The following is a 20,067-nucleotide window of genomic DNA, read 5'->3' on the forward strand; positions in this document are numbered from 1 at the left end:
GCTTCCCTTCTCAACTCCAGGCCCAGGACGTGACTCATAGAGTCTGCCCCCACTCGCCCTCCTGCCTGGGATGGAGTGGGATGGGGGAAAGCCTACAGGGGATACCGAGGGCAGAACGGGATGCCCACCAAGGAAGGAGACGTCCAAAGTCCGGAGTCTGTCTCTCTCAATGGAGGGTAAAGAAGAGCTAGGTGATCCTGGAACTCCTCCCTTTAGGTAGGTCACCGCTCTGGTACTGGCGTTCTCTCTGATCCCATCGGAATCTTACCCCCAAGGACAGCTCTTCCATTTTGCAGGTCTGCAGAATAGAAGAGGGGTGTAGGACACAATAATTCTCGCCGTCAAAAGGGGACAGCTAGTTCCAAAGCGGGGAGGAGGAAGATAGAAAGGGTAGGGTGGAGATGGGATAGACACAGACCATCGGAGAAGCAAACCGAAGCATTCCTAAAACTTGTTCTGTGTGGGGAACTGAATTTAAGGATGCCAACATGACTGGAGCAGGGGAGGGAAGACTACTTAAAGAGAGGGGACTATGAATGAAATTACTCAGGAGAACTAGCGAGTCCTAGCGAAATCAGTACAACAGGTGCTTTTAATCTTGGTAGTTTAAAGAGTATTATCGGGAAAACGCACGACATCTAGAACTATCACAGGTAAAGCGGGGCAGATACGGCCACCTTCTACCTCCTATGATACTTTCCTCCTCTCCTCTGCCTGACTCGTCTTTTTCTGCGACCAAATCACTCACTGTGTTATTTATTGATAAACCACGTCGCCGCTCTGGACCTAAATTTCCACAGAAGTTGTTTGAGGGTCTTGGACCAGATAATTAAAGTTTGTTTTGTTTTGTTGAGAGAGTGCACACAACCCGGAGTAGGGGGCAGCAGAGGGGAGAAGCCAGGTCTTCGCTGAGCAGGGACCCCTATGGGGGTCTGCACCCCAGGACCCTGGGATCATGACCTGAGCAGAAGGCAGAGGCTTAACCTACTGAACCACCCAGGAGCTCCTGTACCAGACAACTTCTGCTCTAACGTTCTAGAACTTTGCTTCACTCTCCCTGAGTCAACCTAATTATATTTAGCTCAGTTTTCAGTGTTACTGTCTCCTGAAACTGCAATACTTTCCTCAAAATGGGAAGCGCTCAGGATCAGACGCTAGCTGCAGCTGGCTACACGAAACACATCCACGACCTTAGCAAATAAACAGACGCCTCCAGAAAACTACAACCCCCAAGACACTTTAGACTCTTTTGCGAGAAGGGGTGGAGCATGTTTAATCACTCTCGCGATGGCATTAAACTTAACTACCATTCCCAGGGGGCGCTGCGCTACAGTTTATCCAATCAGCTTTAAATAAAAAGCATCGCGAGTCTTCGATGAGACTGCGCTCTATAAGCCCGTGGAAACGAGCCTGGGAAATCCCTTTCACGAAGATGGCGCCGAAGGCGAAGAAGGAAGGTGTGTGCTCGGGCTGGGGAAAGAGGGTTATCACGGTTAGCTGGCGTGGGATCTCTTCGGAATGAACGAACCGGGAGGACAGCGGCTAGGCTAAGCTTTGGGGTGTCCTCTCCCGAGCTGCTTCTCGCATTCCGCCATGCCACGGTGCGTGTGTGCCCAGCCTCGTGGGCTAGGCTCTTCTGAGGTGGTTTGTGGAGGCAAGCCTGGCCGGCCCCACCTGTCGGGGGTTGCCAGACGGTTGGCTTTGGGTAACTACTTATATCCACCGGCCGGAGCTCCGTGTCTCCAGACCTGTAAAAAAAAAACTAGCCTCCCACAATTTAATTTACTTTTATTTTTCCCGTGTTTTAGGCGGGGCTATATAAGGTAAATAAAACTGCTAACACACATCTTGTCAGATATCAAGCGTTCGAATATCGCTAGTTCCTTTTTTCTGCGTCGTATTCCTGGACTTCTTCCCAAGTTCGAACCAGTATCGTGCATATGATGGAAAAATTTTAATCTCCTGAGACTTGTGATGTCTTCAAAGGAACCACTGATGCACGTGTGGACTGGGGCGCCCGCTAGGACGGAAGTGATTGTTTTCTGAATCCCGACCCCTAATTTTCTTTCTTTCTCTCAGCACCTGCCCCTCCCAAAGCCGAAGCCAAAGCAAAGGCTTTGAAAGCTAAGAAAGCGGTGCTGAAAGGCGTGCACAGTCACAAAAAAAAGAAGATCCGCACCTCACCTACATTCCGAAGACCCAAGACCCTGCGTCTCCGAAGGCAGCCCAAATATCCTCGAAAGAGCGCCCCCAGGAGAAACAAGTTAGTAATGCCCTTTCCTGTGAAAAGATGTTGGGTAACCATTCGTAATTTGGAAACTCAACAAACCTACAGCATGGGTTCTCAAATACATGTTGGTACCTAGTGTGTGTCTTCCTAAGGGGAGTGTGAAGGGATTGTTAGTGCCCCATTTAAGAACAAGAAGAGACGTTTTTACAATATTGGCAGGAATTGTTTAAAACAGCTCAGTTATTATTAATGTTAACTAATTGTCAGGTTAATTATTGTTCTTATATGACCAGGATTTTTATATTTTTTTAGTTTTTAAAAAACACCTATTCACTAGAGATACAGAGAGCAGCAGGCTCCCTGAGGGAGCCCGATGCAGGCCTGGATCCCAGAATCCTGCGATCACGACCTGAGCTAAAGGCACTCAACCACTGAGCCACCCAGGTGCCCTATGATTAGGGTTTTATTTTTTAAGATTTTTTTTTTTTTTTTTTTTTTTAAATATTTTTATTTATTCATAGAGACAGAGAGAGAGAGGCAGAGACACAGGCAGAGGGAGAAGCAGGCTCCATGCAGGGAGCCTGACGTGGGACTCGATCCAGGGTCTCCAGGATCACGCCCCAGGCTGCAGGTGGCGCTAAACCGCTGCACCACCGGGGCTACCCCTATTTTTTAAGATTTTATTTACTTATTCATGAGAGATACACAGAGAGAGCCACAGACACAAACAGAAGCAGGCTCCATGCAGGGAGCCCAACGTGGGACTCCATTCTGGGTCTCCAGGATCACACCCTGGGCTGAAAGCGGTGCTAAAGTGCAGAGCTATCCGGGCTGCCCTGAATAAGGTTTTAAACTGTTTTCTTGGAGTGTAAAGTAGGACTTCGATAAATGTATTTTGTTTTGGAGTTCCAGATTTGGTTATTCATTGCGCCTATTGCTGGAAGAATAGTCCTCTAACGGGTGCTGATTCTAGGTTGATAAGGACACTTATAATAACCAAATGGACATAGAAGGCCTGCAACGGTGTATGTAAAAATTCTCATTTACACTCAAGAAATAGGAGGGAATAGGCAAAAGATTAGGGTCTTTGAAGTGTTTTGTAGTAATAAAACTGACTTTAGGGGCCACGTATTAGAGCAATAGTAGTAACTGCCATCTTCTATTTCTTAAAAAAAAGAAAAGAAAGTGGTAGAGTGGGTTGTGTCCGTGGAGGAAAGCACTTTTTACCCCCATTTAGACTTAGGATTTAATGTGATGAGAGGTTGAGACCTGATATCTAGTTTTAAGACAGGAACATAATGTCCAGATGAACAGAGACTTGCTTTTCTGAATTTCAGGGGGAAAGCTGTGTGGTAGGTATGGTCAAGCCATTGTAAGTTTAACTTGGACTATAAATAAAAGTTGCTTTCATTCATTGGTCCTCAAACCAGTTTTCAGCAACTAGAGGGGGCAGAAATGTCTATCTCATCTCATAGTGAAGCACTAATGTTCTTTGGAACTCTACTCTAGATTTCAGCTTTATGCACAGTCCAGGTTTATGCTCTTGAAGTAAGTTGTTTACTCTCTGAAGCCTCAAATTATTTTAGAGGTTTGTTCTTCAAAACGCTAAAGTCAAAGAATGAAGGGGGTTTACTCAGAGATGATTCTTCAATCACTTGAAAGTCCTTCAAGTGGAAGAGAGTGCACAGGTCTCCCAAGTTTCAGGGTGCAGATGATGACACTGTTTAGCGACCAAAGTCTGACAAAAATGATTGCTACTTCATTGTCTGATGCACCTGGGTTCTTCTGGCTTCAGGCTCTGAAAGAGGGCCTATCTTCTCTTTTATCGGACCCAGGCCAGCTGACGCCATTTTGCTTCTTCTCCAGGCTTGATCACTATGCCATCATCAAGTTCCCCTTAACTACTGAGTCAGCCATGAAGAAAATAGAAGACAACAACACACTTGTGTTCATTGTGGATGTCAAGGCCAATAAGCACCAGATCAAACAGGCTGTGAAGAAGCTCTATGACATTGATGTGGCCAAGGTCAACACCTTGATCAGGTGAGTAGGGCCTTCATCAGGAGCCAGGAAACCTACATGGAGTCAGGTAGGTTTCACAGCTTTTGAGCCTTGAGAAATGAGCTGCTTTTGCTGTATTTCTAATTCTTTCTATGTGGTATGGGCTTTTGAGGATACATTAGCTCTCCTGCCTCTAGGACTTGATGTATGGTGTTGGCTTTCTTGATTCTTACACCTTTAGACAGACAGGCCCTAGACCCAATTTATGTCAGATTATCTGCACTTAAAGTCTTAAAATGTACTGCGGTGGTCCCCACAAGGGGACTTGGCTTCATATGTGGTTTGGTGGCATCCCTAGCCTCTTGTGCAAATGATGGAAAAGTCCCTATTTAGGAAAGAATGACATGAACAAAGGAACTGCTGATGTGCCAGAAAGACTAGGGGGAAAGGGAAGAGGTTAGGGGCAGTAAGGGCAAGAGGAATTAAGACATCCTTCATCCTAGGCCTGATGGAGAGAAGAAAGCATATGTTCGACTGGCTCCTGACTATGATGCTTTGGATGTTGCCAACAAAGTAAGCTTCCTTTTCTGTGACCTCACCCACTGCCTGGGTCCAAGTGATGGCTCTTTTGGTCACTAATAAATGACCAAAACATGACTTCTCCTGACTGGTCTTAACTGACTGCACCCCGTATCCTTAATAGGCCCTACTTCACCTCATTTTGCTTTTTAACCATGACTTTTCAGCTAATCTTCACATTTCAGCTCCTGGTAATGAAAGCTCCCCTTTTGTTTTTCAGATTGGGATCATCTAAACTGAGTCCAGCCGGCTATAAATCTAAATATAAATTTTTTCACCATATATGTTTGTTTGTTGATTTCTGGTTGGGCTTCTGGGAGGCCATAGTATGGTGTATATATATATATACACTTAAGTAACAGGGCTTAGGTAAGACTCTTGGTCTACTTACCCTGTTGGAACACTGCCTTATTACCACACCACACTTCTTAAAATCCCAGCAGTGGAAGCTCAGATATTTGGGGCCCGGATTGGGGTTCATTGTCCTGGGACAACTACAACTTGCCACTGTTGGAGGGGTAAGAAAACAAACAAGAATCCTTCCCTTTATCTGGAAGAGGCTTCGTAGGAAACCAACACACTGAGTTCTCATTAGCATCCACTTCAGGGCAGTGTGGACTGGTTGGCTTTCATTGCACCTGTCCCCACACCCAACTACTATGTCCAACCGGTCTGTCTGCTTCCCTCACCCCTTGCCCAAGAAAGGACAAGGACTTCAGAGGAGTGCTTTCATCAACATTTTCAATAGTAGGTGCAGCAGTCGGCCTCAGAGGGTGCCCCAGGTGTGGAGCTAATTCTCTTACACATGCAGGCTGTTTTTGGCGCCTTTGCTCTTGCCACAAGTTGCAGGCTTTGTGCCTTTCACTCAGTCAAAAACTTGCCTTTGTGTTGCTGACTGGGGACACGCTCAGGGCAGAAGTCTGAACGGAGGAGGCGGGAAAAGTAGGTGAGGATCATGACGTCCAGCATGAGCAGTATACTCAGCAGAAAGGTGCCCAGTGTCCTCTGGCCCCAATAATGCAGGAAGAAATGGGTGAGGTAGGCCTGAGGGGCCAGGCGGAAGAGAAAGTACATGACCAAGTTGACATACTTATTGACCCTGTACAGGAGGAGGTGCTGGGCATTGTTTATCTTCATCATCATGCGGATAGTGAGGAATATGTTGCTGACCTCCACCAGCAGTGTAAGGACTCCCCCACCAACAAAACTGTTCCAAAAGATGCCTGAAAAGAAGGCACTCATGGCCTAGAAGGCAAAGGAGAGAGCAGGTTAGGGACTCCAGATACCATTGATTTCCTAAAAATTGGTAGGAATGGCAAAGCTACCAGATGGTTGTCTGGGAAGTCATCCTTATTGGCTTCCTTCTGGATTATAGTTTATGGTGGACTAAACATAATTATATTTTGATCCCCGCCCACAGGTTCTGGCTCTGGGTAGGGTTTCCAGTCTTCAAGGAGGTATTAGGTCAGGCCATGGGTCGCTGGCCTCAAATAGTTACCTGCCAAGGGCACACAGAGTGCCAACCCTCACTCAGTGTCCTGGTAGGAGATGTAGGACACAGGTTGGAAATGAATTAGGATGGTATTTACCTCCCAGATGCAGAAAGGGCTGAGACTAGGTTGCTAGCACCAGGACTACACATCCCCTGCCTATCATTTACCATGAGGTGATGAACGAGATATTCCCAAGAAGCTCGTGTCTGACGACTAACCACGATGTCTACCGAGTCGTGGATGAAATACCCTAGGGAGGGGACGGAGAAAGGTCATGGATGTTACTGAACAAAAAAATTCCCAGTCCCCACACATATTTTCTGGGCAAGACCTACCTGCAGAAAAGCAAACGAGCAGATAACCAGAAAGCGACCATGCGGTCTCAATCTCCACCAGTATCTCGGGGGTCTGCCATACACTGGGAGGGAAGACGGCAAGCTCAGAACATCTCGGCATCCCCGAGGACCCTCTACTCCCCCCCCCCCATTACCCTTCCCGGTCCCCAGGGAATATGGGCTCGCGTTATTGGCCGAGTGGAAGTGAGGAGAGGCTTGGCTGAAATCCAGGTTATCTCCCGGTTCCTAGATGAGCTTTCCCCCTCCCCCGGGGACCTCTGCGTTCCTAGCTGGAGAGCTTTCCGAACAGAGGTTGAAACCGCTTGGCCTGAGCCTGCCAGAGTGATTCCGAGGATAACGTGGGCTCCCGTAGCCACCCACCTTCACTCCCCCAGTCCTTCACTCACCACAGCAGCGCCCAGATCCCGGACACAATGGAATGGGCGAAGGAGACAAGCAGGTTGTGCCAACGCCAGGTGCGCAGGGGGTCGGCGCGCACGTGCGCGGGCAGGGGCAGCCGGCTGAGCGCGCGCCGGAGCGCCCGGAAGGTCAGCGTGGCGCCCAGAAGCAGCGGCAGGGCGGGGTGCAGCAGTGGGGGCATGCTGGCCCTCTCTGCCGTCTGTCTGTCTGCCCCCTAGCCGGCCTCGTTGGACTGCTCAGGAAACCGGGATCCTGTCGGCCCACTTCACCCCGGCCGCCTCCCCGCCGGCCGCCAGCCTCACAGTTTTCGCGGAGCCCTCTAGGCCCCTGCGCTGCTCTGGTTCGCACCCCGCCGGTCTCTGCCCCCGCCCCGAGCCGCCCCCGCCCCGCCCCGCCCCGCCCCGCCCCTCCGGCGCCTCGGCAGCAGCCAGGGCGAGAGCCCCCTTTCCCCGGAGCCTCCGGGCCCCGCCTGGCTCCCGCGGACTTCGGGCGAAAAGAGGGCTGTCCCGCGGTACCCCTCGCTGGCGCCTCTCGACTGCCCAGAGTCCAGCCTCGCTTGCTTGGCCTCCTTCACCGGCGTTCCCACTTTCCCCGGGGCTACCGGCTCCCCCGCCTGGGCGGGTACTGAGACAACTCTCTCCGCCCTCAACTCCTTCCTGGGCAGAGCGGGGCGGGGCCCGCCACACACCCGCGTCCTTTAAGCCCAGGTCCTGCGAAGCGCTCCGAGCCCCGCCTCGATAATGGTCTCCGCCCGTACCCTGTTCTGCCACTAGATCTCTGGCTTCTTCAGGCCAGAGACGGACTTGTTTATCGGCCTCTACGGTGCCCCTCATCGACGTGGTGCCTAGGAAGGGTCGACTAATCCACCACCACCCCTCTTCCCAGCCCGCTCTTGGGCTACTGGGGCCCAGCGGTTGTCACAATCCTCCCTCAGACAGACCCGGCTTTTCTGGCTCCTTTGGGCTGGCATGAGGAAGACCTCCGATTTGCACGGGCTACTGGCGTAACCCTTACTCGAGGCCAGTGGTCTGGAGCGGTTGCAGCTCGTGGTCACTAGGTGTCAGCCTATCCCCACGTTGGCGCGGGATCCCCCTCCCGCCTCCAAACGTACGAGGTGCAAACGGAGGAAAGGCTGAGAATCCAAGGCTGGGGATGGTAAAGGAGAGGAAGGGAGTAGTTGGATGGGGGGTGGTGAGGTGGGGGGGAAAGATGCTGCGAGAGGGAAGGAAAGCTAGAAACCTGAGGTGCCGGAGACCCAGGGACCAAGAGGTTTGGGTGTTTGTTCTGCCTCCTTTGATGGCTCCAAGATTACATATTAACTAACCCCTGTGGGGCTTCTGGGTCAACCACGGCTCTACTGGTTTCTAGGTGAGAGCACGAGTTTCCCGGGTTGAGCGGCTTTCCCCCTCTGAGCTCTCTTTTGCTCACAGGGCAGCTTTGTTCATCAGCCAACAGCAGCCTGAGCCAGCGACTCAGGGCCCCTCGTGGGGCCCCTCTAGTGGTCTTTCCACGTGGGCAGGTTTGAGTACCCTTTTGAGGGGTTGGGCGGGACAGAACGTAAACACTGCTTTCCTCCCATTCCTCGCCCACTCAGAAATAGGGACGCTGTCCCTTAGCTAATCACCATCCTCTTACTCCTTAACCGAGCTTTTTATGGAGCTCGCAGAGCAGGAGGCCCAAGGAGACAACAGGAATTAAACTCACTTCCAGTCAAAACCCTAGATGATCATACTAACCAGCACCCTACAGTTTAGGCAGGAGCCTTGAACCCACATGGGTCAAACAGCTCTCCTTCCTCCTCTCTCTGATGCTCTCAGATAGTGGTCTACTTCTCTCATCTTCTCTCCGCCTCGCCTCGCAGATTCTCCCCACAGTTGAGCCTTGAAGGCGATGGCCTGCAGCCAAGTTGTGTGTTGGTGTGTGGGAGCAGGAGGAGTGATGAAAGTGCTGACGAGCGCGGTGCTCACTAGCTGGGACAGCCTGGAGTTTCCACATCCCTAGGTGAATCAATTTGCACAGCTTGGGGTTTCCCAGGTCCCTACCTAGGCACACACGAAACTAACCCGGCACCCTGCCCCACAGACCGAGAGTGCTGATGCTCTTGGTACAGTTTTGGTAGTTGATCATTTGAGTGCCAGTGTGAATCTGCTCTCCTTCCGAAATAGCATCACGAGTGGGCAAAGAGGTGGGCTGAGAGAGGTCAGTCGTCGCTTTCCAACCTCGCTGGTTGTGCAGGGCACCCCTCCGCTCAATGGATGCTTTGCGAGGGCCAGATGCACACCTGTTTTTAGGCAGTGGCTGGTCCTGTCCTAGGCGCCAAAAATGGCATAACACCCCACTGCTGGGACCCTGAAAAGGCAACTGTGGGCGGGGGCTGCAAGGACTGTGTAAACAGCACAAGACAGGTGCAAAGCTGAACCCACATCAATCTCACTTGCTCCGCCCCGCAATTATCTTGCAGCGTAGGGGGCGTGGTCCTGAGTGGGCGGGTCCGCGCACGCGCCGCATCGGGGCGTGGGGGGTTCCGGAAATGTGACTCTGAGAAATAAGATGGAGAAGTACGAGCGGATCCGAGTGGTGGGGAGAGGTGCCTTCGGGTGAGCCAGGGATCTGGGGAAGGAAAATGGTCGGGGAGAGGGAAAGTAAGCCCCAGCTCTGACCGCGAATTCGCTGCCCGGTTAGCCCCGCCCCGGGGCGTGAGCGCCCCCTTGGAAAGCCCTGCCCTCGCTTCCGGTCCCGGTCCGGGCTGGGAGGCTCCGCCTCTCGCGAGGTCACGCCCCGACGAGCCCCGGCGCCCCCGCGGAGTTCTGTTCTTTGATTCCTGACTAGTTCATTCAACAAATATTGAGCCCCAGCTCTATGGGCTCTGTTCGCTCCCGGCGACGCGTATAAAGACCAAAATAAGAGTGTCTTTTCCCTCTCGGAGCTCACAGACTGTAGTAAAATAATGCAATAAACAAGTAATTAAAAGTTATTAACAAGCTGCGAGCCTGGAATACGCCAGGGAGTATTTATTTGGGGTGGTCAAGGAAAATTTCCTTGAGAAGTGAAGTTTAAAGCCACGACTTGAGGAATGAAAACCAGTAATCCAAAGGTGAAGGCAGAGCTTTTCAGGCAGAGGAAGCAGCATATCCTCACGTGGAAAGGAATTCAGAGTATTCAAGGAACTGAGAAAAAGACTGGTGAAGTTGGAATGTAGCGGGCAAGGTCAAGAATGGTATATAAAGGGGCGCCTGGGTGGCTCAGTTGGTTAAACGTCTGCCTTCGGCTCAGGTCATGATCCCTGAGCCCTGGGATAGAGCCCGCACGGGGCTCCCTGCTCAGTGAAGAGCCTGTCTCTCCCTCTGCTACTTCTCTGCTTGCGCTCTCGCTCTCGCTCCCTCTCTGCCAAATAAATAAATAAAACCTTGAGGGGAAAAAAAGAATAGTATATATAAAAAATAATGGTACAAAATGTGATTGTCACAGAGGACAGATTATGGCATTATAGGCTGAGGTAAAGAGATTGGATTTATTTGAAGTGTAAAGAGAAGAGAGGTTTCAGCAGAATGGTCTTCATATGATTTGCATTTTTAAAATGTCACCCTGGCTGCTGTGTGGAACTTAGAGTTGAGGATGCCGAAAGTAAAAGGCATCATTTTAAAGGCTAGTGCAGTATTTTAGGCAAGAAATAATGATTTGGACAAGGGTATAGCAGAAGTCAGAAATGGAGGAGTTCATAATATTTTGCAGATAGAAACAGGATTTATTGATACGTTGCTGTGAAATGGAGGAAAGATTTTGGGATGATTTTCAGGTGTCTGACTTTAATGGTGGTGTCAGTTACTAAGATGGAAGAGACTAAGGAAGAAAAGAGTTTGGGAGGGGGCACCTGGGTGCTCAGTGGTTGAGCATCTGCCTTTCGCTCAGGTGGTGATCCCGGGATAGAGTCTTGCATCGTGGTCCCCGCAGGGAGCTTGCTTCTCCCTCTGCCTCGGTCTCTGCCTTTTTTTCTGTGTCTCTCATGAAAAAATAAATAAAATCTTAGAAAGAAAAGAAAAGAAAGAAAGAAAGAAAGAAAGAAAAGAAAGAGAAAAAAAGAAAGAAAGAAAGAAAGAAAGAAGAAAGAAAGAAAGAAAGAAGGAAGGAAGGAAGGAAGAAAGAAAGAAAGAAAGAAAGAAAGAAAGAAAGAAAGAGAAAGAAAGAAAAGAAAGAAAGAAAGAAAGAAAGAAAGAAAGAAAGAAAGAAAGAAAGAAAGAAAGAAAGAAAAGAAAGAAAGAAAGAGGGATCCCTGGGTGGCGCAGCGGTTTGGCACCTGCCTTTGGCCCGGGGCGCGATCCTGGAGACCCGGGATCGAGTCCCACGTCGGGCTCCCGGTGCATGGAGCCTGCTTCTCCCTCCGCCTGTGTCTCTGCCTCTCTCTCTGTGACTATCATAAATAAATAAAAATAAAAAAAAAAAGAAAGAAAGGGCTTGGGGGCGGAAATCAAAAATTTTATTTTGAATTTGTTAAAATTTCGGATGTTTGCAAGCAGTTCAGGTAGAAATGCAAAGCAAGTAGTTGGATTTCTGAATCTGGGTCTCAGAGGAGAGGTCTGAGTTGGAAATACAAATTTGATACTTAGTTGATCCTCTTACAGTCCATTCATTCAGCAGATACTCATTGAGCTCTTACTATGAGCTAAACACTGGGCTATGATCTGGGGATATAGTTAAAAAGGAGAACAAGAACCCTGCTTTTATGGACACTGACTAGAGTTGAAAGAAAATAATTGTATGAACGGCTTCCACTCACTGAACATTTCTGATGGGCCAAGCATTGTGCTAAATGCCTTACATGCATTTTCTTTTTCTTTCTTTCTTTCTTTCTTTTTTTTTTGTTCTTACATGCATTTTCTCATTTGATCCTCTCAACAACCGAGGGAAATTGTTTTTATCTTCCAGATGTAAATGTCATATAGTCGAAAACTAGGTGAGTAGTAAGAGCAGGAGCCAGGATTTGAGCCTGGCAGTTAACTCCAAAGTCTATGGGAACTTATGAAGATCAAGACTAATGTCACACTGCCTGTGATGAAACCGAGTCTCAGATAAGTTAAATGACTTGCCTAAGGTCTCACACAGAGTTTGTGGTCAGTTCTCCCGGTTCTTAAACTCAGTGTTCTATGCATTTAGTTACAGACCTGTCAATCTTGGTGCCCATTCTCATCCTTTTTTTAAGATTTTATTTATTTAGGACACCTGGGTGGCTCAGCGATTGAGCATCTGCCTTTGGCCCAGGCAGGCCATGATTCCAGGATACTGGATCGAGTCCCACATTGGGCTCTTTGTGGGGAGCCTGCTTCTCCATCTGCTTAGGTCTCTGCCTATCTTTCTCTCTGTATCTCTCATGAATAAATAAATAAAATCTTAAAAAATATATATTTTATTTATTTGAGGGAGCACAAGTGGAGGGGAGGGGCAGAGGGAGAGAGAGAAGCAGACTCCTCACTGAGTAGGAAGCCCAACTTGGGGCTCGATCCCAGGATCCTGAGATCATGACCTGAACCAAAGGCATATGCTTCACCAACTGAGCCACCCAGGTGCCCCACCAACTCCCCTCTCCTAAGTAACATCTGGGGGCCAGGTCTGCCCTGCCTGATGAGTGGTGGGAGGCTCAGCTGGTGCCCACCCCTGTACTCTGTGTCCCCAGGATTGTGCACCTGTGCCTGCGCAAGGCCGACCAGAAGCTGGTGATCATCAAGCAGATCCCAGTGGAGCAGATGACCAAAGAAGAGCGGCAAGCAGCCCAAAATGAGTGTCAGGTCCTCAAACTACTCAACCACCCCAATGTCATTGAGTACTATGAGAACTTCCTGGAGGACAAGGCCCTCATGATTGCCATGGAATATGCACCAGGTGGGCCAGCCTCCTTGCACTGACCTGGCTCTGAGGGCCTCTCACCTGTGGGACTGGCAGACACAGATCAGCTGCCTACCCTTCTCAGAATGGGTTTGACCAAGGGTCAGAGGTAGAGTTCTCACGCCAGTTGTGTAAGGCTGGCAGGCCCTTGCCCTGTCTGGACTGTTAGTTTTATAAAAAGAGCCCCATGCCTGGGACAGCCTAGATCTTAACTAGTTCCTTGTGGCTGCAGGTGGCACCCTGGCTGAGTTCATCCAAAAGCGCTGTAATTCCTTGCTAGAGGAGGAGACCATCCTGCATTTCTTTGTGCAGATCCTGCTGGCACTGCATCATGTGCATACCCATCTCATCCTGCACCGGGACCTCAAGACTCAAAACATCCTTCTTGACAAACACCGCATGGTTGTCAAGATTGGTGACTTCGGCATCTCCAAGATCCTTAGTAGCAAGAGCAAGGCCTACACGGTGCTTGGGCACAGAGGGGACCTTAAGGGTGCTGGAGGTTTTGAGGGCCAAGGCCCACTCTGCATCCCAACCCCCCTCCCTCCCCAAGACCTTGGCCCCTTTTCCGTGACTGGGTGGTCCTGCAGGAGGAAGCATTTTGCCTGCTTTAGGGAGAGGCAGTTTCCCAGTGGGCCTTGCACAGAGCCTTCCTTCCCCTGAGCTATAATAATATCTGCTTCCCTCCTGCAGGTGGTGGGCACCCCGTGCTACATCTCCCCTGAACTGTGTGAGGGCAAGCCTTACAATCAGAAGAGTGACATCTGGGCCCTGGGTTGTGTCCTCTATGAGCTGGCCAGTCTCAAGAGGGCCTTTGAAGCTGCAGTGAGTTATACCCCCAAAGAGACAATTGGGAGACCTCCTCTGGAAGTTCTTGGCTAAGATGTTTCCCTCACCTGACTGGTAGATTACTCCGGGGCAGGGTTGTGGCTTCCTTCAGGCTATGGGTTCCTAAAGGTGGGGCTTGGGTTCCCCATTAAACTGAGGACTCCTAAGGGCAGGGCTCTCCTATCAGGTTAGGGACCCTCCTAGGGTAAGCCTTGAATTCTCCCAACAACCTAGGGTTTCTGAGGCCACAGATGCAGCACCTCTGTCAGGAGTTCCTATCACTGGGAATGCCCTCATCAGAATGAAATTTCTGAGTGTGGGGCTATGACCACTCCATTAGACTTGCTGGGGGTGCTGCCACCCCCACCCCCCAAGAGCCTGGCCCAGGCTCTGGCCAACCTCACTCTTGGTGCTTTCACAGAACCTGCCAGCACTGGTGCTGAAGATCATGAGTGGCACCTTTGCACCCATCTCTGACCGGTACAGTCCTGAGCTACGCCAACTGGTCCTCAGTCTGCTCAGCCTGGAGCCCTCACAGCGGCCACCACTCAGCCACATCATGGCACAGCCCCTCTGCATCCGTGCCCTCCTCAACCTTCACACCGACCTGGGCAGTGTCCGCATGAGGAGGCCTGTGCAGGAAGCAGGGGAGGGGGCTCTGGGCCGCAGTGGGACACCAGGGGGAGCACAATGAACCTGGGGCAGGGGGAGCTCAGGGCAAGTCCTCCATTTCAGCGTGTGGAAGCACCAGGAATGGTCCTTGTCCTAAAGCACCCCCATCTGACCCACAGGGCAGAGAAGTCTCTGGTCCCCGGGCCACCCATGGCCCCCGGCGGCAGCACAGGGAGCAGGAGCGCCGGCGCCCGCTGCAGGGGTAAGTCGGGGCGCACTGCCAAGCCCACTGATGCCAGGCCATTCCCACCAGTTTAACAGGCCCAATGCGCCGTCCCTCAGGCATACCCCGGGGACCCGGCCGGCCCGCCATTCCGCCACCGCTGTCGTCGGTTTACGCGTGGGGTGGCGGGCTCAGCGCCCCTCTGCGGCTGCCGATGCTCAACACAGAAGTGGTGCAGGTGGCAGCTGGACGCACGCAGAAGGCCGGCGTCACGCGCTCGGGGCGCCTCATTCTGTGGGAGGTGAGCAGGCTGGGGCGGGCACCTGGACCGCGAGGGGCGCGGGCGCCACTCACACCACCCCCTACGTCGGGCAGGCCCCGCCCCTAGGCGCCGGAGGGGGCGCCCTTCTGCCCGGGGCCGTGGAGCAGCAGCAGCCCCAGTTCGTCTCCCGTTTCCTGGAGGGCCAGTCAGGCGTGACTATCAAGCACGTGGCCTGTGGGGACCTCTTCACTGCTTGCCTGACCGGTGAGTCCATCAGAGGACCATCCAGGGCATCGCACAGAGTCTGAGAGGGCTCCCCAGAGCAACTTCCCTCATTGGTTGTCATTTCCTCATTAATGCTTTTTTCTTTTCTTAAAGATTTATTTATTTATTATAGACAGAGAGAGAGAGAGAGAGAGAGGCAGAGACACAGGCAGAGGGAGAAGCAGGCTCCATGCCAGGATCCCGATGCGGGACTTGATCCCGGAATTCCAGGATCGCGCCCTGGGCCAAAGGCAGGCGCAAAACCACTGAGCCACCCAGGGATCCCCTAAGATGTAATTATTTTTAGAGAGAGAGCACATGCGTGCCTGCTGGGTCAGGGGCCCAGGGCAGAGGGCGAGAGAATTTTTTTTTTTTTTTAGGATTGTATTTATTCATGAGACACACACACACACACACACACACACACACACACACGGAGAGGCAGAGTTTAGGCAGAGAGAGAAGCAGGCTCCATGCAGGGAGCCCAAGCGGGACTTGATCCCAGGACTCCAGGATCCCGCCCTGGGCCAAAGGCAGTTGCTCAAAGGCTGAGCCACCCAGGGATCCCAGGGTGAGAGGTTCTTAAGCAGACTCCCCGCTGAGTGCAGAGCCTAATGTGGGGCTAGATATCAGGACCCTGAGATCATGACCTGAGCAGAAATCAAGAGTCAGGGGCTTAATTGACTGAGCCACCTGGATGCCCCATTTATCCCTCACCAGGTGGTTTACTGACACAATCTCCTTTACCCTCCACAACAGCCCTGGCCAGGTAGTTACTGTATATTCTCCTCATTTGAGGTAGGCTCAGATCTAAAGCTCAGAGGCTGTTACCTGTCCACACACACACTTGAGACACTCCTGTCCTTTTTCTACTTCCTGTCCCATTCTTCCAACCTTTGCTTCTGACTTCTTGCCCCTCTAACACGTGACTGGCCAATCTGGAAGCCCAACCCCTCCCCCTTCTGTTTCCTCACCACCCCCTCTCCAGACCGAGGTATCATCATGACCTTTGGCAGTGGCAGCAATGGGTGCCTGGGCCATGGAAGCCTCAATGACATCAGCCAGGTGGGTGTTACAGGTACCCTGGGGAGGAGGAAGTAGGGAGATGGATATCTGATAGCTGACTCCCAAGTTGGGGGCAGGGGATCCCCAGCAACCACAAGTCCCTCTAGCTCCCAGGCTGCACCTGCTCTGGGCAACCTAGGGGAAGTACAGAAAGACCAGGCTTCCCTAGTGGTTGCAGTGTATGTGTGTGGGGATGGGGGGTGGGGGGGGGTGGGGAGGGCAGTTAAAGAAACAGCTGTCTCATGAGAAATTTGCAGCCTCCAGCTTCTCCCTTCACGGGATGCTGACGGCCAGGCAGCTAGCCCAGACCTTCTGCTTAGTCTCTCTTGCTTCCCCCTTCCTTCTAGCCCACCATTGTGGAGGCCCTGCTGGGCTATGAGATGGTGCAGGTGGCCTGTGGGGCATCTCATGTGCTGGCCCTGTCCACTGAGCGAGAACTCTTTGCCTGGGGCCGCGGAGATGGTGGTAAGCTCTTCACCCTGTTCTAGCCTCTCAGCTCCATTTCACAGCACCCTGACCAGGATTCATTCCTCTCCATACCTACCTTCCACCCCATGGCCCATTATCCCTCTTTTCTCTTCCCATCCCATTCATTTATTCCCTAAACACAACTTAACTGCATATCTACTATGAGCCCTTCCTGGGGCTGGATGCAGAGAGACAAGATGAACAAGAGTCACTTCCTTCAGGTGCTTGTGATGTAATGAGGTTTCTCTCATCTGACAGTCTTAACGGGACCCCCTCTGGGTCAGATGTCATGCTGAGAGGACTTACATGGGGTCTCTGTCCTCCTGGCAGACTCGGTCCTAGTGTCTTTCAGAGGGGAGAAATGACATCTCCCTATAATAAAGGACAGACAGCATCAGGGCTCCCCCCAAGGTACAGAGATGTGGGAATCCAAGGAATGGCATGGGATTTCCCTGGACGAGACAGAGGTGACATCTGAACAGAGCCTTAAGGAGGAGTAGGGTTTTGACCACAGAGGGCCCAGGGGTAGGTATTTCAGGCTGAGGGCACAGCCTTCACTCATGTGGTCACCTCCTCTCGGTGGCTCCCCCTCATCTTGGCATCACCAACTCTAAAACTAGCCCCCTCCTGGTTTCTCCTTGTAGGCCGGCTGGGACTGGGCACCAGGGAGTCCCACAGCTGCCCCCAGCAGGTGTCCATGCCCCCAGGACAGGAAGCCCAGCGGGTTGTATGTGGCATTGACTCCTCCATGATCCTCACTGTACCCGGCAGAGCCCTGGCCTGTGGGAGTAACAGGTAGATTGGTGCACTGGCCTGCCCTCTGCCGCTCCCTGGCTGCTGATGCTTCATCTGTCATTGCCTACCTTCCATCAAGAACTGAGGGTGGGGCTGAGAGACCTGCTGATTCAACCCAGGGTGGGATCTGCCCCTGGTGACCAGCTCTTGCCCAGATTGGTGGGGTCTGGAGGGTCTATGCAAACTGACCGTTGAAATTGGCTTCTGGCTCCACCTTCAGGTTCAACAAGCTGGGCCTGGACCGCCTCTCCCTGGGGGAGGAGCCTGCCCCCAACCAGCAGGTGGAGGAGGCCCTGAGCTTCACACCACTAGGTTCTGCACCCTTTGACCGGGAGCCCCTGCTCAGCGTGGACCTGGGCACTGCTCATTCAGCTGCCGTGACTGGTGAGTAGGACCTGGCACAGGGGGACACTCCTGTCCACAGGTGGATTCCACTGGCCTCCTTGGGATCTCAGCTGAGGTACCCCTTTCTCTCCTCTTCCCTCCCCTACAGCCTCTGGTGACTGCTATACTTTTGGCAGCAATCAGCATGGGCAGCTGGGCACTAATGCCCGCCGGGTCAGCCGGGCACCTTGTCAAGTCCAAGGCCTGCAGAACATCAAGATAGCAATGGTAGCCTGTGGGGATGCCTTCACTGTAGCCGTTGGGGCAGGTGATTGCTTAGTGGGCACTCTGGGCACAGACAGGGGTATGGGCAGGCCCCTGGGCAGTGGGGGGTATCCTTCTCGGGGCTGCTGAACCTCCTATTGGGGCCAATACAGCAATCCAGGAGGGTAGCCACCTAAGCTGTGTCCTCCTGTTTCCCTCCTTGGGATTCTCTTTTTGCAGAAGGTGAAGTGTACTCATGGGGCAAAGGGGCCCGAGGTCGACTAGGCAGAAGGGATGAGGATGCTGGACTCCCTCGGCCAGTGCAGCTGGATGAGATACACCCCTACACAGTGACTTCTGTGTCCTGTTGTCATGGAAACACTCTACTAGCTGTTCGCCGTGAGTTACAACTTTTCCCACCTCACCTGCACAAGGTTTAATCCAGCGAGTCCCTGCCCACACTCCCATTCCCCAGTGGCCACAGCCCAAGTCGCTAAAAGCATCTTAAGCCTCCAGATAAAGCAAAAGCTGCAGGCTGAAACAGCTTCCTGCCTGGGGAGGCCAAGGGAGTTTGTTTCTTCCGTCTCCCTGAAGAGATGGCTGCTCCCAGTGCTTTCCAGGGCCCAAATGTATTCTTTCTCCTACCTCCAGTCCAGTTTAGTTTGAACCTGTTTCCCACCCGTCAGGGTCCAGAGTCCAGGGCCCATCATGGGAGTGGGAGCGGAGGTGGGTATCCCTTGCTGTAAACGATGCCCTCTGGGTGGCTGCAGGGGTTTCTTGTTTTTACCCTCCAGCGGTTACAGATGAGCCAGTTCCACCATGAGGGACCTAGATACATCTTGGAACCACCTTGATATTGCTTCTCCTCTGAACACTCTCAAAAACTGCAGATTCCTGCAGCAAGACTGTCCCTACCAGCCCCCTGGATAGTACTCAGCGAGGTATACCAACCAGTGAAGCGCCCACTCTCTTTTGGCCCTGGATCTGTAAACCTTAACCCACCCTGTTTCCCAACATCTCCCTTTCTCTCCCCACCCCTTTTAAGTTGGTGTCCCCAAGGTCCAGCCTGGCTAGAGTCGGAAACCAGACCTAACCTATGGAAGCAGGGTGGTCTCGAGTCTGGGCAGAAAAAAGCTGGAGGCTGCTGGCTGTGGCTTCACCCAGACCCTACTCTTTTCCCCTGCCCTCTTAGACAAATAAGCCGATAGTGCCCCCTGGGAGAGCAGCACAGTGCTGTGGAACAGGGCAAGCCCAGTCCTGTCTAGACTGGCCATTCTGGCCACCTAGCTTCTGCATTGCCTGGGGCAGGGAGCCTCACCACCCACCCTGACTCTGATACCCTGAGGCTTAGATTTGCACAACTTCTGAGTGGACTGGGAGTGCATCTGCAAGCGCACCAGTGTCTACTGCAGAGGGGGATCCCTGTTGAAGGTTTCCTTCACCCCAGCCATTCCCCCAGAGCAGGCTGGGAGAAAGGGTAGCTGGCTGGGCCCAACCAATTTCCAGATGACTGGGAAATCGCGCCAATAAAAACATCAGCTGCCTGCCTAGAATGTGGTCTCTTCAGGGGTGGGGTGGCGGCCCGACACCCCAGGGCTGGGCAGGGCCGAGGTCCAGGGAGGAATGTGGGCGCAGCTTGAGGCTGGGGCCGAGGTTCCTCTGGCCCAGCGCCCAGGCCGGCTTCTCCGCGCCAGCCGAGCTCCCCAGATCTGGTTGCCAGGCTTCGGCTGCCTAGCACCTGCAAGCTGGAGTCCCGGGCCTCAGGGCGACACGTGGCCCCCCGAGACCGAGCCATCGACTCTGGAGAAGCGAACCTTTGTGGCGCGGCCCGGCCCAGCCGCCGGGGCCCTCCGCCCTATCGAGCCTCAGGGTCCCTCCAGCCCTGGGGAGAAGGAAGCGGAGCCACGATCTCTCTTCCCGGAGGGAGAGAGGAGCCGGTGCGCGGTGGAGGGCGCCAGGCTGGCGGCCCGCAGACCCCGGAGCCGCGAGCCCGGGAGGTGGGCGGGAGCTGCGTGCAGCGGGCGCTA

The 20,067-nt window shown here is 52.6% G+C and overlaps 2 protein-coding genes and 4 non-coding genes across 7 annotated transcripts; 5 read left to right on the forward strand and 1 right to left on the reverse strand.

Moving 5' to 3' along the window:
- Positions 1–13: 13 nt before the first annotated feature.
- LOC112933125 (uncharacterized) lies at positions 14–2,225 on the forward strand. Its single transcript, XR_011999750.1, has 3 exons — positions 14–216; positions 1,317–1,457; positions 2,080–2,225. It is a non-coding gene; the product is annotated as an uncharacterized protein (transcript).
- On the forward strand, positions 1,935–2,001 carry LOC112933199 (small nucleolar RNA SNORD42). Its single transcript, XR_003237612.1, has one exon. It is a non-coding gene; the product is annotated as a small nucleolar RNA SNORD42 (small nucleolar RNA).
- A 1,179-nt stretch (positions 2,226–3,404) lies between the features above and the next one.
- Positions 3,405–7,636, reverse strand: TLCD1 (TLC domain containing 1). Its single transcript, XM_026016202.2, has 4 exons — positions 7,046–7,636; positions 6,639–6,721; positions 6,471–6,553; positions 3,405–6,055 (listed from the first exon to the last, which is right to left on the reverse strand). Exons 1-4 carry the CDS (start codon positions 7,237–7,239, stop codon positions 5,672–5,674), a joined length of 744 nt encoding a protein of 247 aa, XP_025871987.1. The 5' UTR covers positions 7,240–7,636; the 3' UTR covers positions 3,405–5,671.
- Positions 3,935–4,006, forward strand: LOC112933201 (small nucleolar RNA Z17). The gene has a single exon (XR_003237614.1). It is a non-coding gene; the product is annotated as a small nucleolar RNA Z17 (small nucleolar RNA).
- On the forward strand, positions 4,596–4,660 carry LOC112933200 (small nucleolar RNA SNORD42). Its single transcript, XR_003237613.1, has one exon. It is a non-coding gene; the product is annotated as a small nucleolar RNA SNORD42 (small nucleolar RNA).
- Positions 7,637–9,557: 1,921 nt separating the features above from the next.
- NEK8 (NIMA related kinase 8) lies at positions 9,558–19,588 on the forward strand. 2 transcript variants are annotated; one of them, XM_026016224.2, is made up of 15 exons: positions 9,558–9,655; positions 12,727–12,932; positions 13,168–13,400; positions 13,629–13,760; positions 14,185–14,393; positions 14,555–14,637; positions 14,718–14,899; positions 14,974–15,124; positions 16,113–16,189; positions 16,537–16,654; positions 17,302–17,452; positions 17,673–17,836; positions 17,946–18,104; positions 18,281–18,439; positions 18,835–19,588. In XM_026016224.2, exons 1-15 carry the CDS (start codon positions 9,609–9,611, stop codon positions 18,861–18,863), a joined length of 2,100 nt encoding a protein of 699 aa, XP_025872009.1. In that variant the 5' UTR covers positions 9,558–9,608; the 3' UTR covers positions 18,864–19,588. The 2 variants fall into 2 exon arrangements, with proteins under 2 accessions (XP_025872009.1, XP_025872010.1); XM_026016225.2 differs by having other exon boundaries at positions 9,574–9,655; positions 13,248–13,400.
- Positions 19,589–20,067: the final 479 nt, after the last annotated feature.

The sequence above is a fragment of the Vulpes vulpes genome, chromosome 2 (assembly GCF_048418805.1).
Source record: "Vulpes vulpes isolate BD-2025 chromosome 2, VulVul3, whole genome shotgun sequence".
Lineage (NCBI taxonomy): Eukaryota > Metazoa > Chordata > Mammalia > Carnivora > Canidae > Vulpes > Vulpes vulpes.